Source organism: Chiroxiphia lanceolata, chromosome 2 (assembly GCF_009829145.1).
Source record: "Chiroxiphia lanceolata isolate bChiLan1 chromosome 2, bChiLan1.pri, whole genome shotgun sequence".
Taxonomy (NCBI): domain Eukaryota; kingdom Metazoa; phylum Chordata; class Aves; order Passeriformes; family Pipridae; genus Chiroxiphia; species Chiroxiphia lanceolata.
Window position 1 is genome coordinate 33,860,930 of NC_045638.1, and position 17,405 is coordinate 33,878,334.

At 35.6% G+C, this 17,405-nt stretch overlaps 1 protein-coding gene across 3 annotated transcripts in view; it reads right to left on the reverse strand.

Annotated features, from left to right (window-relative positions):
- HERC2 (HECT and RLD domain containing E3 ubiquitin protein ligase 2) overlaps positions 1-17,405 on the reverse strand; it is a 105,361-nt gene that overhangs the window by 44,216 nt on the left and 43,740 nt on the right. For all 3 annotated transcript variants that reach the window (XM_032677825.1, XM_032677827.1, XM_032677826.1), the window contains exons 24-49: positions 17,019-17,189; positions 16,529-16,632; positions 16,268-16,418; positions 15,642-15,856; positions 14,655-14,787; positions 14,431-14,558; positions 14,113-14,308; positions 13,374-13,510; positions 12,729-12,902; positions 12,516-12,652; positions 12,283-12,434; positions 11,665-11,856; positions 10,638-10,825; positions 9,619-9,811; positions 8,825-9,007; positions 8,101-8,285; positions 6,313-6,460; positions 6,025-6,221; positions 5,562-5,792; positions 4,764-4,899; positions 4,046-4,189; positions 2,462-2,604; positions 1,993-2,260; positions 1,691-1,833; positions 333-431; positions 68-236 (exon numbers count right to left, since the gene is read on the reverse strand). In XM_032677825.1, coding sequence (XP_032533716.1) covers positions 68-236; positions 333-431; positions 1,691-1,833; positions 1,993-2,260; positions 2,462-2,604; positions 4,046-4,189; positions 4,764-4,899; positions 5,562-5,792; positions 6,025-6,221; positions 6,313-6,460; positions 8,101-8,285; positions 8,825-9,007; positions 9,619-9,811; positions 10,638-10,825; positions 11,665-11,856; positions 12,283-12,434; positions 12,516-12,652; positions 12,729-12,902; positions 13,374-13,510; positions 14,113-14,308; positions 14,431-14,558; positions 14,655-14,787; positions 15,642-15,856; positions 16,268-16,418; positions 16,529-16,632; positions 17,019-17,189 — 4,317 coding nt within the window. The remainder of the gene's footprint in view (positions 1-67; positions 237-332; positions 432-1,690; positions 1,834-1,992; positions 2,261-2,461; positions 2,605-4,045; positions 4,190-4,763; positions 4,900-5,561; positions 5,793-6,024; positions 6,222-6,312; positions 6,461-8,100; positions 8,286-8,824; positions 9,008-9,618; positions 9,812-10,637; positions 10,826-11,664; positions 11,857-12,282; positions 12,435-12,515; positions 12,653-12,728; positions 12,903-13,373; positions 13,511-14,112; positions 14,309-14,430; positions 14,559-14,654; positions 14,788-15,641; positions 15,857-16,267; positions 16,419-16,528; positions 16,633-17,018; positions 17,190-17,405) is intronic.

Consider the following 17,405-nt stretch of genomic DNA (forward strand, 5'->3'; position numbering starts at 1 on the left):
CAAAAATAAATTTTCCTCAGTCTATCATTCACTTTTTTAATTAAAAAGCAGTCAGCAGTGAACTTACCTAAAAGCTCAACATGGATATATCTGACCCAGTATGTACCACCCTTTTGTTGCCAATCACACTGTACATTCAAGTCATGCAATCCATCTCGATCCAGTTTAATAACTTTGCCTACATCTCCTTCACAGACCTCCTCATAGGTTCTGCAGCACCTAACCATCATCCCCACCTAGGGAAAAAATGACAACAGAATGCAATAGCTATGCAAAGACTTTTGTACCAAAAGGAAAGTAGTTTCAATATAGCTTTTGATCGCCATACTTACCTGAATATTTTCCCTCACATACACAGCATAGTCATCATTACTTAAGAAATCAGCTCGTTTCTTATAGGTCTGGCTCTCTGTTACAACAGCACCACTTGACTGAAAAAAATCCAAAATAAATATGTAAGAATTACAAAATTTGTTTTCAATTCCGATAAATAAAACTGTTAGCAAAGACTGAAGATAACTCAACAAAAATAAACACATATAATACCCAAGTTGCATGCCAAAATGGGAAAAAACTTCAACAGGTTCAATTCACTATAGGGGTAACATTCATGTTCTACTTTACTTTCATTTAAAGTTACTTTCTAAAATTACTTGTCTAGGAATGCAGATGCAGATTTTCAAAAAGGTGTGAAACAAGCTGTAAATTGCTTTTATGAAACCTGATTGCCAAGAAAAATCTGAACAAAGTGGATTTGTCAGTACTCTACTCCGCCTTGAAGATATACATCCACTTCTTGGGCTACTTGTTGGGAAAGGGAAAAAACAAAAAAACCAGTGGTAAATGGTAATCTCTAACCTAAAGTACACTATTTTTTTAATATAATACAATGAGATCTAAAGTATTCCTTTAGAAAAACAAGCTAAAAAAGATAACACTGTAGTTATCCAAAATTATTTCTTTCAAGATTTGATTAACTTCTTTAAGAGAATCAGAAGTCAACGTCAAGTTAATTTCACTGAAAATATAATATACTTCTTTCAATTACAAAATCCCTCATGTGCAAGAAAACATAACTCCTTCAAGAATAAACAGAAATATGGAACCCATTTCATTTTATTAAAAAATCGTTACTGAAACAGTTCCTGAAAGTCAACAGAAGAATAATACAAATTCACATTAAAGCTATCACACTCAATAGGTATTGTAAAGGTAATTTTATCACCAATAAGTGAAAAACGTTTTTATAAGGAAAAGGTTAAGTTATTTAACAGACTTTTTGGCTATTTATTCACCAATTTCTCCATCATTCTTTGTAGCTAACATACATTTGTTTTTCAGACCAAAGGAAAGGAGAGGGGGGAACTCCTTTACAAAACATTACACTATAGCATCAACTACTTTTGAAGAAACTAAGAGCATCTATCAGGGATACTTATAGCTACGACCAGTGAAACATCTACCTGCACTCCATTCTCCCCTGTGCTACTCATATATAAAGTATTTATAGATTATTCTCAGTTGCTTTATGACACGCCTTGGAAACATAGGGCAACCACGATCCTTGTTACTGTTCTGAAACCTTGGGACAACAGAATGTCCCTGTATTCTCGCCATTTTCACAAAAAGGAAAGAATTACAAAATTTGCAGCTAGCTAGCATAACGTAGGTTTAATACGTTGATACTTACCACAGGACAAGCAGCTTCAGCTTCTTCCACCTCCTCTGTTATTTCCTCATCTGAATATTCGTCAGAGATAGTATCAGCATCAGAGAGATCCGTAATTTGAACATCAGGGTGATCCAACAACCAGCCAACTAAGGCTTCCACTCCTAATACAAAAAACAAACTCAGTCTCCAAAGGATTCCCTGACATTCTTAAGAAAGCATCCAAAAAAAAGAATAACAACTGCTACCTGCTAAGAACCATTTTAATCTGCTTGTAACTTTCCTTCTCCTTCTAATATCATTAATTTAACTAAATAAAATACCTGGTAATCCAGAAGCACTTCCAGAGGTTCCCGACAGAGATTTTAGTGCAAATTCTATGTTTTTCCTAGGAAATCCCATTTCCATAAGTTGAACTACAATGGGGAGGGGTGGAATTGGAGATTGTTTGCGTTTCTTCACTTTTGTGGGTCGGATATGCTGTACTGTGATGGGTGTTGTAGCTTCACTAGAGCTGCAGTCTTCAAATAATGGAGTTGAAGGATGTGTAGACTCTACAGCCAGATACTGGCATACTGCCAAAGCAGCAGCCTAAATGGGAACAGATAAATCAGTCCAAGTAAAGCAAGCATATTTAGTATGTCTGTGTGTGTGTACACCTAAAATTAAAGGTTATTTGCCAAAAAGGGTTCAGTGTCACTTTTTTAAACCCATAGTCTAAAAAGTTTCAATTAGGATGTGAACTATAAAGGGTTATTTATTAGGTTACTTAGCAGAAAACACAAACTCTACCTCAAGCTCCTGTTTGTCAAATATTGCTTTCACAGGTGATGGCTGTGTAGCAGATGACAGAAGTTGCTGTAAAAGGATCATGGGAGGCTGTGGTCCTTCAGGAGACATATCTCCTATGTCGGGAGAGGCAACTGCTCCATCCTCTTGAAATAAAAACCATTATTTTAACCAAAACCATGCAACATGAGTCAATCAAGAGACTTACTCTGAGGTCTACTGGTTGATCAAGTATACTGTTATTTTTCACATATTTCTTCTTCATAGGAGTCATGTGTTTAAGATTAAACCATTTGTGTCACAATCTCCATACCAAAAAAAGCAAGTAAAAAATACGTAGATAAACAGTAAATTTACCAAAATACACCTAGAACATGTCTAGCAGAAACTACTCAGTGGAGAGTGAATTTGTATAGGTATCTTCTGAGTCCAACCTTTTTGCAATATGATTATTACCAAGAGAACCTTCTGGGATAAACCATTTTTTGTAGAAAACCAACAGTCTCAATGATCCCAAACCCATGGTACATACTTCCTGGATTGGGTTATTTCCCCCATGATACACCTCTTGGGAAGAGCTCCCTATGGGAGCCCATAGTCCTTTTGAAAGAGAATACTTCTTTTGAATCCACTTGCTCACAATTCTGTAACTTTCTTATTTAATGTTGTATTCTTGTTGGCATAAACGTTCATATTTCCTAGATATTTTCTGTGATTATCTCAAGAAAGCGTTCTCACTTTTTATTAACTCCAACAAAAGAAAGCTTTATTTGAAACAATAATAAAACAGTTACTAGTCCTCATGTAGTTATGCTCTTCTGATTAAAAAAAAAAAAAAGTGTTAGGGTTTTTTTCCCCTTAAAAAATGATGGTAGAAGTAAAATCATGTTGCATTCCTAAAAAAACCTTGATGATTCTGCTGACTTAAAATTGGGCAATTGACAAAAACCCGCAGAAATATAGGAATAAAGCAAATCTATCATAATATTTAAAGACAGCACGTTTCACAAATGCCCAAAGAATAAATGTAAACTCTAAAGTCCTCAAATAGCTATCCTGAAAGCTGACAGAGTTATTGTATTTATTTTTATATGTAAAATGCATCTATAGAAGATCTAATTCAAATTATTAGAACTCCTTAGACTTTAAGGACTCCTTAAAGCCCTTTTGAGATTATTCTTAAGGCACTGTATCCCAATACTTGTTTGACTGGAAACTGCAAAACATTTGAAGTAAAAGCAATAGCCAACTGAGAATTCCTACTTTAAGCTTTGAAGTAGAAAAAGAAACCACTGCAAAAAACTTTCAAGTATTTTAAAATGACTTACAAAGCTTTAACTACAGAAGACCTAAAAATTCAGCTAACGCCAGTATTTCAAGCTTCAAACAAGCTTCAAAACCTAAGTTAAAAAGTCAAAATGCTTTTAACACACAATTTTAATTTAACATTCACAAATTTTAATTTTTTGTCTTTAAAGGGCAAACTGAAATTTCTACCCTCCAAATGCCATTAGCAAGGGTTATAGTCATACACTGTGTCTACCATCTAACCAAACAGCAGCACAGTCAGGTTGCATTTCAGAATACCTGCAGGATTTAATGCACACTCCTGAACAGCTGGCTGAGATAAGATCTGCCTTAGTGTATCCTGGTGAGAAAGCAGGGCTCGGCCTGCTTTCAGTATGTACAGTTTTAATTGCTGGCATCGCAGTAGATCCAGATCCACTTGACCTATCAGAAATATTAAGCAGCCATTAGTGCTAGGAATCTCTTGTATTAGATTAGAGAAGTTATCATTCATACAACCTCAGTCCAAACATCAGTTTACATCTTAACTCACTGTGCAAAAGTTTGTGAAATACCAATGATAAGACAGTTTGAACACATGGATTGAAGCACATGGATTGAAGGTCTGCACACATTGTACGACCCATGATATCAAAACCAGTGCCTTCCTACTTTTCACACCCTGGACAATCATGCGGTTGATCGACAGCACAGTAAGTGCAGTTAAAATGTTATATGGATTCAATATTTTAAACAATTCAGTACAAGCAGTTCAGCCCCTAAACTTACTTACATTTTCTCATCAAAGTAAAAAAAGATACTTTACTTACAATGCAGAGCAATTCATCTCCTAGCTAAACTCGTCTCTTAAGTGTGTATTATTCAATGTTGACTAAGAAAAAAAGCAAGATTGGAGGAAACTCTTTTTCTTATGTATGTTTGCTGTTACCAATATTTTTCCCTGAGTATATCCATCTACTTCCAAACAAAGCAAATCGTAAAAAGCCCCCAGCTGTACCTGAAAGACCCTGATTGGGAGATTTCATTCTTTGTTTTTCTATTTTACTTCCAGCCAGATTTACTAGTTGAGCCCAAATGGATAGCATAGGTTCAGTGAAAGGCAAGTTGTTCACATTAAAAGCCACAACTGGAAGCTAAACAGCGAGGGAAGAACCAGACAAAACAAAAAAAATGCAGGTAAGTATTTTCCTAAAATCCTACAAAATCATTCAAAAGTTTCAACGGTTATTAACGGAAGAACAAAAGTAGCATGTCTTACTGCTCTTGCCAGGAACAACTAGAGAGGATTTCTATTCCCTACACAGCTCCTAAGCCTGTATTTGTACCACACAATTTTAGGTCTACATGATGAAAAGGCAGGACAGTGTCAGAACAAGGAAGAACTGTGGTCTCTGAAGCAGATCAAGCACTTGGCCCGTGCTTTCACTAATGGCATACCAATCAAATCAAGATTCAAATGAAAACACCCAAGACTTTCTACATTGATTAGCAAATCAAGTTAAACACAAATAAGCTCCTCTCCTGTAAGAGCTATAAATCACATTGTAATGACTTGGGATTTTACCTCAAGTCAAAGAATTTTAGCCATCCCTCCTCCTTTCATCTCCTCTACAATTGAGGATGAGATTTAAAGGCCCTATAGAGGTTTGCATGAGGACCATCTTAGATGTGCGTTCTAGCATCGTATGTTTTCAGTGTCAACATATTTATCCAATGAAGAATGTCCTCTTTGCACTATATTAGAGATTTAAACCTTACCCTTCCCAGTATTAAAGCCTCAATAAAACAAACTTACTGGTTTCAGCTGATTCAGAGGGCACACTCTGCATGTCCGCATGTCATAGAACTGTACAGTGATTTTCCCTTTTGGAGTGATGCGTGTCACTGTGCCTTCTCCAAATTCATCATGAACTACTTGTCCACCCAGTCTCAAGCGACTGTCTATGCCACCAATCACAGCCAAGACTGCCATTAGAGCTCCCACCTCTGGATTCTCAGTGTCAGGAAAGTAGTCATCCAACACAGCCTAACAAAGAACAATAAAATTTAACTGTAGGGAGAAAATATATACTTCTATCTGCTTTAAAATACAAAGTTAATCACAAATATTTCAACTTAAAAATTATAACACAAATATATATAAAAATAGAAAAATGGTTTCAAAATTAAGCTTAATATTGTTTACAAATATTTAGTGTTTATAATTTCAAAATAAATATTGCTATAAAAATGAGCTTATTTTAAAACGTGGAAACTACCCCTTCTGACTGTTTTCCTGCAAAGATGTGGGTGATGGAGGTTAGCTGAGAGTTGATGTACTTGTTTATGAGTCCATTCCATTGGCTGAGCGAATGGAGCGTCCTCAGCAGTGCCACTATCTCTTCTGCTAAAGTACTACTATGAGTGGCAGTTAGAGATGCTTGGGGCCTGGCCTTTCTCCTTCTCAGAGTAGATTCTGGAAAGACAAAGTAATTGCACAACGGTTACCGTTTAATGCACACATTTTCCATACATAAGAATAAACCACTGAGGGAAAATTCCTCTACCTCTGAGTAGTGGGATATCTGAAGAACAAGTACTAAGTAGGCTCCCTAAAAATCCAAACAGTTTTTCCACAAGAAATTTCATGTCTCTTGACCTTTCATTTTTATCCCAGGATGGAAGTACTGCTTTCAATAAATGTACAGCAAGGATCTAAAAAGAGAACAAAATTAGTGTTATTCTATTCTAAGTCACCGCATATTAAAGAAACTTTCAAATATATTAAGTACAGAAGAAAGAAATTTTTAAAGTTAGCTTTCCTTTGCAGTTCTTTCTACAAGACTGATTTCTTTCCAGCTGTGGAAATTACAGAGCTACTGATCTTCAGTTTACTAAGGGATATTTTAAAAGAAGTTGTGACAGTTCAGAGTCAGTAACAATTTTACTGGCACATTTTATTAGTGAATCCAACCTCTTTAATACTTAAGGCATGAGACAAACAGAATGCTGGGAAACAATGTAAATGACTAAAACACATAGGAAAAATTGGAATACAAAATGGGAAAGTTTGTTCAGATTCTAGACTCAGAAATTAGTACTAAGATGTATTTCAGAATGAAAGTTTCCAAGTGTTCTGCAATGAGGGTATAATAGTTAAAATTCATGAGATATAAAGCTGAATGGTAGAAGGCAACAGTGACACCCAAAAGTAGTCCCTGTGAAACTAGGGCCTCTGACACAGTACAGAGGAACAGGCTGGCATCTCTATACCTAGACAGTGCAGGATTAACAAGGAACAGGGGAAGGTGCAGCACTTCAGTATCAAAGAGCAGAAGCGGTTCCATATTCTGAATAGAAGCATTTCAGGTTTTGAGCTTCATCGTTTTCTACCCAGAAGACCAATACAAGTGACTAACAGTGAAGAGAACTCACTTCTTCTAAACTTCTGTCAATAACACATCTTTCTAGAACTTCAAGGTCTCATCTTTTCGTTGTTATTAAGTTAGGTGCTGGTACACGATGAATGGTCATTTCTCTGAAGTATTCCCTGAACAGAACAGATGATTCTACTGCACTAAATCCTGGGTGATGACAGAAGTCTCAGTATATGAAAAATATTGGCAAGAATTTGCTGGAAGATCACACAAAAATTAACAGGCCTTTATGATACAAGGCTTCAGTTAAAAAATGCTGATGCCTTATCAAGGAAAAGATTAAGACTATCTTTAGATCCCCAAGCCTTGAAACTTGGTAGAGTTATTCCATAATAAGGTTGCTTTTCAGTCTCATGAAAAAGGCACTAACAAGATGTTAAGGAATGAAAAAGAAAAAAGAGGGAAAAAAAGAAAAAGAAAAGAAGAAATAAGGGGAAGAGGACAAGGGAAATACAATACCAAACTAAGAAGCAAAGATGTAGTTTCTTAAGAGAGATTATAATTAAAATAATATTAGCCGTTTACTATGGAAGGAGGGACAGTAGCTAATACACAATTGCATAACTTCTATTAAAACTGCACATTTTTCCAAGCCATCTTCTCGTTATTTTCTTTATTCACCATCTAGGAAATGTTACATGGGCGTTTCTGGAACACACTTTCAGAACACTGTTTTGACCTTTTATCTCCTTTCAACAGAACAAGGGAGTCAGTAGTACCCTGAAGGATCAAAACTTACAGGTGTATATTTTAAACAATGAATCCTCAACATAAAAAAATGTTATTTCTTTTAATTAACTAAAAACTGATTTAAGGACATTTCCCACCTGTTTTTTTAAAATACACCTTTTTTTTTAAGACAACTAAAGTCTACTAATTTTATTGCCTATCAAAGTAATTTGGAAATACACACATTACCTGTCTCTGTAGTGAAGCAGCAGTGAAAGATTCATGCCCCTCAACAATTTTCATTAGCAAAGTTATCCACTGAGATGTACTAAGAGTGCTGCACATCTGAGGCATGAGTGCTATGCTTCGAATGAATCCCAACGTGCACCAACTCCTATGCTGTTCTTTATAAACTAATTTATTTGGCAAGGAAGCTAAAAACAAAAAGATACATACATGTAACAGTTGAGTCTTCCACCAGCTACATCTATACACTACGTGGGGCTTTTTTGGACAAATCAGAACACTGCGCTACTCCACTGTCTTTACATGAACTATTAACTTCAGTTTTAGACCCTGTACTTAATTTTATTAAATACGTCTTTAAAACAATTCTCATCATTATACTGTTTTTTCACTTGAAAGCAGTTAACAGCATTACTTCTGAAATTACAAAGAAGTTACAAAACCAAATATGAAATAGTCATATTGTTGTGTCAAACAGAAAAAGGTTGCTATGAAATTAATTGTCTAAGCCAACAATTCATATCGCATGCATTTTTTCTGCCTTTACTGTTTATGTTCTACAAATGCTCCAGATCACTTACCTTATCTTTAACAATTAAGATTTTTAAAGCTCTGAGAACACATTTTCTAGCCTTTGGCCTTAAAAGATTAAAAACTAGTAACAAAAGACTTACAAAGCACAAAACAGAAGCACACAGCTGAATCAGACTGCTTCTATATAAAATACCTGATTTATCTATTGTTCCACTCTCCACAAGCATACGGAGTAGACCACACAAAGTCCTAGTTGCATCACTTTGCATGACTTCAGCATGGACACCAGCAGAGAGACACAGTGTCTGCAACAGGTTCACAGTACTTGTCAGCATCATGGCAGTAGGGTGGAGATTCCTTTCAACTTGTTCTCCTTCTGAAGAGAGACACAAAAGGCAAAGGAATACATTAATACTGAGTTATTTTATTTCACAAAGGTACTGAAACAAACATGATGTGAATCATTCGTTGTAAATATTTTCTCTGAGATTATTTGATAGGAAGAAGACCCCTTATTTCCAACTGCAAGAGCAAAATCTAAGCCAGATATTTTGTGCATACATTTTCAAGTTATTCTCTAGCAATACACAGCTTAAAAGAAATTCCAAGGGCAGTGCCAGGAACAGGGAAACAGTGTGACTAGATGTATAATTAGGTCATATAAAAATCAACTTTAGAATGGCATTAATATGTTAAAATGTATACCTCCTAGTATCTGTAACTGAAACTATTTCAATTTAATAATACTGTTCTCTTTGGCCCATGAACATGCAACAAATCTGATACCATCCTTTCTATCCTCCTTTATCATAGTAAAGTTACATTAGGAAAAATTCTGGTCAGAAGTGTACACCTATTAAATGAATCTTCTTTGATGAAGCATTTGCTCCTGCTGAAAGAAATATTTTCATATTACAAGATAGCAATTTTGAAATTTAACTAAAACTGTGCCTCCTTTTATTAAAAAATAAACTGGTTTTTTTTTACCAGAATCATCCTCAGTGTCTGAATCTTCTGTTGTGGGCTGCGTTGCAGGTGGTGGCTCAGCTAGTTTGAGATCATATTTTCCCTCCTTTCCCATTCTGTAAGAATTTGTACTTCCAGTGTCCCACTGCACTCTAATCCAGCCATCTTCTCCCAATTCTCCAATCACACGACCCAAACCTGGTGTGGGTCCATCCTGACAGAACAGAAAGGCTCAATTTGCACAATCAACAACACTATTTCGTATCCAAAGTGCATAAAATAATAATGCTGTTTCTTGTTGCTAACCTAAGGATTAGGTAGTAAACATTCAAAGTCACCAAACGCCATCTATAATGGGACTGGTTCCATTCCACTGGGACAGGACAATATTTTTAGTATAAAAGGGGGGCTTCAGAGGTAGAAGGGTGAACACAACTCTGCCTCCTCAAGATCTGGTGACAGACTGTGTCTCTCCTCCTGAAAGGAAGCCTTCAGGTGAGCTCTGTGCTTCCAACTGTGTTGGAGCACACCCGGGCATATTCATGTTTTTAATATATATATGTGTGTGTGTGTGTGTGTATATGTATTAGATCTCTCTTACTATACTTTCTGTCTCAACACATATTAATACTCTGCAGTTAGTGCATTTATCACCGGCAATCCTAAATCTGCTTTTCTGGTGCTTCAATTTATTTTTTTCTGGATCAAACGAGTCCTTACTGAATCAATCAGGCCTACAGTATTGCTTTGGTAAACTGCACTATTTGTGCATCTGTGCTTGGGCAAGTTCTTTCAAACTCAACCAGACTTATAATGCTGAACTGGCTATAACCAGAAATTAAGTCCAGGTGAACCTAGCCCCTCTGATCTCCAAGGAATGCAAGGGGGCTTATTTTCTGCTAAATTCCCATACCCTTAATTCAACATTTTTGAAATGTAAAATGACCCTGAAGTTTGAATGACCAGAAACTTCACAGACAGCCCACTGAACAGAGATTTTAGATTATAACACACCCAAACCTGTACGAAAGAAGTTGTACCTGATCGCCCCATTTCCAGTCTACCCCTCTCACCACTCGGGTACCAATTTTCATCATGGCTGCCAGCTCTGGGCCAGAAACAGGGAGCTGAACAGGTGTAGTTTCCTTTCTTGACTCTTCAAGGACCGTGGCAGAAGCCCCATGAGAAGAGGTAATCATATCCTCTTCAATGTTGTCAGAACTGGGTCCTAAAGAGGTAAAAAACATGAAAAAATTAAAACCTGCTACAAGTTTTTATATATACCTTTGTCACGCATAAACTTTCAGACACATAAACTTTATAATGGAAAAGCAGTAATAAACAGGAAAAGCTGACTGAAGAGCTGATAAGTCAAATGACCTTTTAGAAAACTAGGTTTTGAATGCACAGGAATTTAAATACTTGAGTTTGAACAAAAAAATAAGTGACAAATAAGAGAGACATGAATAATGATGATTCAATTGGCTCAAGGGGTCTACAAACAGATTTTTTTGGTTTTTAAATCTGCGAGCACTCCAGTTAAGTATAAGTCACAGGACAAAATGTTTGCTATTATCTAAGAAAACCAAAAGAGAACAAGCACAGCAATGGGAACCACGGCAAAACACCCCACAGAACTTCCTATAATAGAAAAAAAGAAAGTTGAAAGCTTAAATATCCAGACTGGGAATGTATTTTAATGAGTAGAACAAATGAAACAGAGTGAGTAGAGAGCAGGCAGTTTTTAATGTTTTCATTTTAAATTTTCATTTTCAGTTTATTCGTAATGTTTCCACCAAAACTACTCTATAACTCAAATTCTAGCAAGGGATGGTCAAAGCAAAGGCTTAATAGAAAAAAAATTGTGACTGAATAAAGGCTACAGTTGAATTAACTTTCTCAATCACACAGATGTGGTTTTTATGTAACGGTAAAGGTAAATAACATTAAGCACTATCTTTAAGCAGCAAAATCATTCTGTAATTTGAGTACACCAACAGGTAACAAACAAAGGAGATTTATAAAGCACATGCTTTCTTCCAAGTAAGAAACAAGAAGACCCTGTACCTATCAGCCGCAGTGTTGTTTGCGTCAATGCCAGCATGCCAGAATTCAGGAGGAGGCTCAAGGTATTTGCACCATGCTGCAGTGTCAACATGTTGAGCATGACCAGCAGAAAACGTGCCTGCGGAATAGTCCCAAGACTTGGTCCTGCTGGATTCTCATTCGTAATTGTTTGCAGAGGAACAGGTTGCAGACCTAATTCAAAAGCAACAAAGTCAGCTCATATTTGGGAGCTACAGTAGAATAGGTTATTGATTCATTTGACTGATGGTCTAAAACATTTTTTATTCCCTGCCTGGCTTTAAGAACTTACAAACTGAAGTTCCAAGAAAGTTTTTATAATTTACTTTTTAATGGTAAAATATTACACTAATGAGTATTCAATCACCTGCTGCTAGGAAATCACCAACATACTCTTGAACACTGAATAGTGAGTTAACATGGGGTCAAGGTGGGGGGGCTGGAACAACACACAAACAGAAAGTCTAAGTAATTTTCAGCACAAAACAAAGGCAGTGATTTTAACATTCCAGTTATTGGGAACTTTAAAAAAAAACCCAAACAGTAATGTTAATTTAAAACAGTTTTCTCCCCAGATGAGAACAACAAAATGAGATTCACCTAGTTCTTTAAATTTTGCATTAGCATCTAGCAGGATGTTCCGGACATTCTGAATAGCCCACGCATACAATTTTCCAAAAGTTACTTCTAACAGCATTCTGTTAAATGGTGGGATCAGATCGACATCCTTCAAGCAGTCAGTAAGAGGTTCCCTTCACAGAAAAACAACAACAAAAATAAGCATTTTTTTCTTATTGAAGAACTGTAAAAGCAAAAGCAACAAGAAGTTTTACCCTATATTGGCTCCTTCTGGAATAAGCCTCTGCCATCCACAGAACATAGCATACTGCACAGAAGGCAGCAAAAAATTTTTAGCTGCCAGTTTCAGAATAGTATCTATTCCCTCCAGACGAACTTCTGCTCTTTCCAACTGTGAAAGAGAAGAAATAAATTATCATACTTAAATAAACTGTTAGTATGTGCAAGCCCATTTCCATCCAGTTTACCTGTTTTAATAAACATTTTCTCATTTTTTCTACATCCACCGGCTCTTCTTTAAGTGCAAATTCAACAATGGTGTTAAGGAGGGCAGACTGTGGATACAAGCCCTGGACATTTTGCTTCAGCCACTTGTATTTGTGGACACCTGTAACTGTACTCAAAAGTGGTTGCCACTTATCCTGCAAAACAGGAAGGTAGCATGTTTAAAATTAAATTGTTTGAAAAGTTTTAATTACTTAAAATGTAAGTTATTTCATGTAAAATCATGTCCAAATTTAAAATAATAGAAAGGTGAAAAAAAAAAGAAACATCTTCAAAGCTCAGAAAAGAGCTTGGTATTATCTGAAACTCATTATCTAGTTTACAATTGCTACATAAAATTTCAAACGCATTAATATTCAAAAAAAGACAAAGTAATCCATCACATTTTATTTTGAAATGAAGTTTTATCTAAGATTACCAATAATCTAAAAATTTGAGGAGGTATCTTTACATATGCTAAATACACAGTACGAGTTTATTTTTAAAAATTATTCCAGGTTTCACTGAAACAACATGCCACACTAATTATACATTCCAAACACCATTACCAGAACATTAAGTGCCAAGTTATACCAATCATGGGGTTGATTTAAAATCTGATATCCTACCTTGGGTGATTTGATTGGTATGGGCTTTTTATCTATAGGTACAGGACTGTGAGGCACCACACAGGATTCTTCTAAATCACTTTCTTCGTTTCCAATTTTGGATTCTTCTACATCAGCAGATTCAGATTTTTTTGGCACTATAAAAAAACCAGTATTATTCTTTCATGTAATTTGATAAGATTTTCCACTGTCACATTTTTAGGTTTTCAAGATAACCTAAGCACACCAAATTTTTAAGATCTGCCTGTAATAAAATGGAAATGCACTCTTGGTGAACTCTGTGTCCAGCTATTACCAAATTAACTCTGGAATTACCTGCAATATGCTTTTACCTTTAAAGACCAACTTCAAAAGCACTTTGGTGTCTGTTCATAACATTAATTTATTTCCAGTTGAACAGTTCTCTGACTACACTGCTTTAATAAAACATGATTTCTAAAAAGATGTCACTTCCAGTTAAACTTTATGAAAACCAATTCAGAGGGACTGATACTAGAGGATCATTTTTAATATACTGGAACACAAACAAACATACCTCAAATAAACTTGACACTCTTGTTTGCCAGTTCCTGCTGCAGGAACTGTCATGCAACCATTGGTTTAGAAAACTTCAAGAAAATGCAGCAGAAAGCAAATGGCTTCAGTACTTTAACTAACTAGAGTCGCAAACAGCAGCAAACCTTGAAATAAGGTAGATTTTTATTTTTTCAAAGAGAATACAACATTAATGCTGCCTTACCTCTTTTTTTCCTTTTTTCTCTAATGATTTTCTGAGCTACCCTTCGCCATCGGGGCAAGGAACTAAGAAGTTTAAATTTAGACATTATAGAGAGATCATTGCAAACTGCAGGACGCAGTTCGTTGAATAAGAATCTCAAACGCTCAATGACAGGAGCACAGACTTCCTTGTAAGAACGACCTTGTTCTTGATGGGTCTAGAAAAGACATTGAAAGATAAGGTTATTGTCTAATACACAATAAAATGAACAATATATAACTTTTTAATAAAACATTTCAAGTGGAAATTAATCTAAACTTCAGCAGCTAAGAGGCTTACCTTAATCAGTGAGCACTTTGCTTGGTAGACAACACGACACACATCCACTACAGATTTTGGTAAGGTTTTGTGCTTTACTTGGTCAACTCCAAGGGTACCAGGATGAACAAGAGACAGTGCTATGTGACCTTAATAGGAAAAGACAATCTCTGAATATGCATTTCCACAATCATCCATAGCAGAGTTTAAACTGATCCTAAAAGATACACCACAAGCCTACCTACCCAAATCTTCATGCTTTAGAAGACAACATAGTAACAGACGTCCTACTTCTTCCACAGGATGCTCAGGAGGGAATGTGATTGGTGTTGTTAAGTGACACTGTTTACAGTATCTTTCTATTTGACACAAGAAGTCCTACGAAAACACACAACAGCCTCTATTTAAATTTGTTTTTAAAATGCAATCAAAGGACTCAAAATACAGACAGCATTTCAGTAACACCAAATAATCTCCACCATCTGAACTAATATTCATAAGTGAGATACAACACACAGTATGCACTATTTAATACACAGCAATTACAACCCAGTACTACAAATACCCTTTATCCTTCTTCCTATATGAAGAGCAACATGGTTCAAGGAACAAAGCTACTACTGCTTTTATCTCTTTGTGAGACAGTCAGGTCACCTAAAACAATTTTCAATTGTCTTCTGATTCATTATCATTATCCTATCCTCCCAAGGACTTATTTGGGGTTTTTTGATAAAGGAGATGAACTCAAAGGGTTAGAAAATCTGACAGCATTACCGAAGACACTGATCAATGAAAATCTTAGAGGTTTTCATGTTATCCATGGTTCCAACTACGTGAAACCTGAACCCCAAGGCACAGAGGGACTTCTAAGACAAAGGCATACATGCACCCGATACAAAAAATACATTTGCACCTTGACAAAGAAAATTCCATCTTAGTTCAAGTGGACATGAGTGGGATCTGTCAATGCTACTGAAACTTGACACGGAAAGTAATGCACTGTTAATTTTTTTTTAGTTATCCCTTGCAAAAAATCTAAAGAAAAAATGTATTGTTACACTATTAAGTGAAACATACAAATTTTATCCATTAGTAGTACTCAACCACTCCTTTCATATAAAGTAATTCTGAAAGAACTTTTTCAGTTGTTTTGCTATAACTTTTGGAGAATTTTCACCACCACTATCACCCTTCAGCAACACTTTTTGTGCACAGAACTACTGAGGGCTTACCTTCACGGTGTGATCCTGAATATTATTATCTGCAATAGCTTGGAGGAAAGGTTGTGAATGGTCACTCAAAGTTAATCGATGTGTATACAGTTTTGATTTATTTGGGGTAGTGTTACCAGGTGAACTGCAATGGTCTTCATCTTTTTCCTCATTGTAACTGTAATGAATCTGACTAGTTTGCAAGCCTCCAGAAAAGATAGATGACTTCAACCATTCTGAAATAAAGAAAATAGAAGTGTATATTCTGATCAAAGACTAAGCTATCAAGAATTTCCTCTAATAAAATGAATTCACAGCTTCAAATAAGGTTCAGCAGCTCTTCCATTTGCTGAAACAAATTACTGAGATAACTGTGCTATACAGTCTCTTTTCTCTTCCAACATTCTATGTTGTATATTATGACATTCTGGATATTTAACTGTTAGAAAGTATCTAATCCCCATCTAAATCTTGTAAATTATTGGATCTTGATGACTGTGGTAATTAATGTTAAGAATAAAAAACTTCTGCAGAAGACAGCAAGACTAAAGAAGATTTTCAGTTAATTTATTTGTCCTTTGTCGTCTTCTTGCATGCTTTCACAAGTATTTATCACTTATTTAAGCTCAAAACGAAGTTCTGCTTACTGGCACATTCCATTTCCAGAGGAGAAAGCGGTGTGCTCATTGCCAGGTAGGAAGCGTGCAGTCCAAGGAGAAGACCCAAATTCCGTTCTGTGTCTATTAGAGGTGATGACAAAGTACTGAGATCTGGTGTTGTAATCACCTCCTGGTCAGGCTAAGTAAAAGAAATCGGAGTTAAAAGGTAGAACTGAACTCCAACAAGGATTCTGAAAGTAAAGTAATACTTTACTTTAGAAAGGATTTACCCATTAATAACATTTTTACCTCTATATATTGGCCAACACAGAAAGCATGCATGGATTCCCGTGTGTCCTCAAATTGCAAAGCAGCTTCCAAAGCAACAACTGGGTCCTCACCTGCAAACTGAGCTAATGAAAGAATGAGACAGTCAATATAGTAACCAAAAATCTAATACAATAACCAAAAATCTAATACAATAACCAAAAATCTAATACAATAACCAAAAATCTAATACAATAACCAAAAATCTAATACAATAACCAAAAATCTAATACAATAACCAAAAATCTAATACAATAACCAAAAATCTAATACAATAACCAAAAATCTAATACAATAACCAAAAATCTAATACAATAACCAAAAATCTAATACAATAACCAAAAATCTAATACAATAACCAAAAATCTAATACAATAACCAAAAATGTAATACAATAACCAAAAATCTGTTCATTTCATCCAGTCTTGAAACAGAAGTAATCTGTGTCTTTAAGTCAGATGAAAATTCTCACCAAGTATGCTACTTCCAGTTAAAGACTGGGTTTGGAAGTCCTTTATATCATACACTTTCCCATCGATCACTGTCCAAAACCCTCCGTCTTTGTTATGGTTCTCTAGATCAGCCTTACGTATAAGTGTCACCTCCTCATTATTTCTGCAACTCTGGCCAGTAAAAAATGAACCTACAGGTATAAAAAAGAGAATTTATCAACAGAAAACCAGAAAGTAAGGTTTTTTTGTGAACATTCTTTTAATAAGTGCCTAATTGAATTCTTCACTTCTGTTTAAAGGCTGCTTAGTTTTTGATATGCTCGAAAAGTCAAAATGGCTATTAATATGTTCCTGTCTACATATTATGCAATTAAATTGTCTGTATACTGTGTTCTTTTATGCACTAA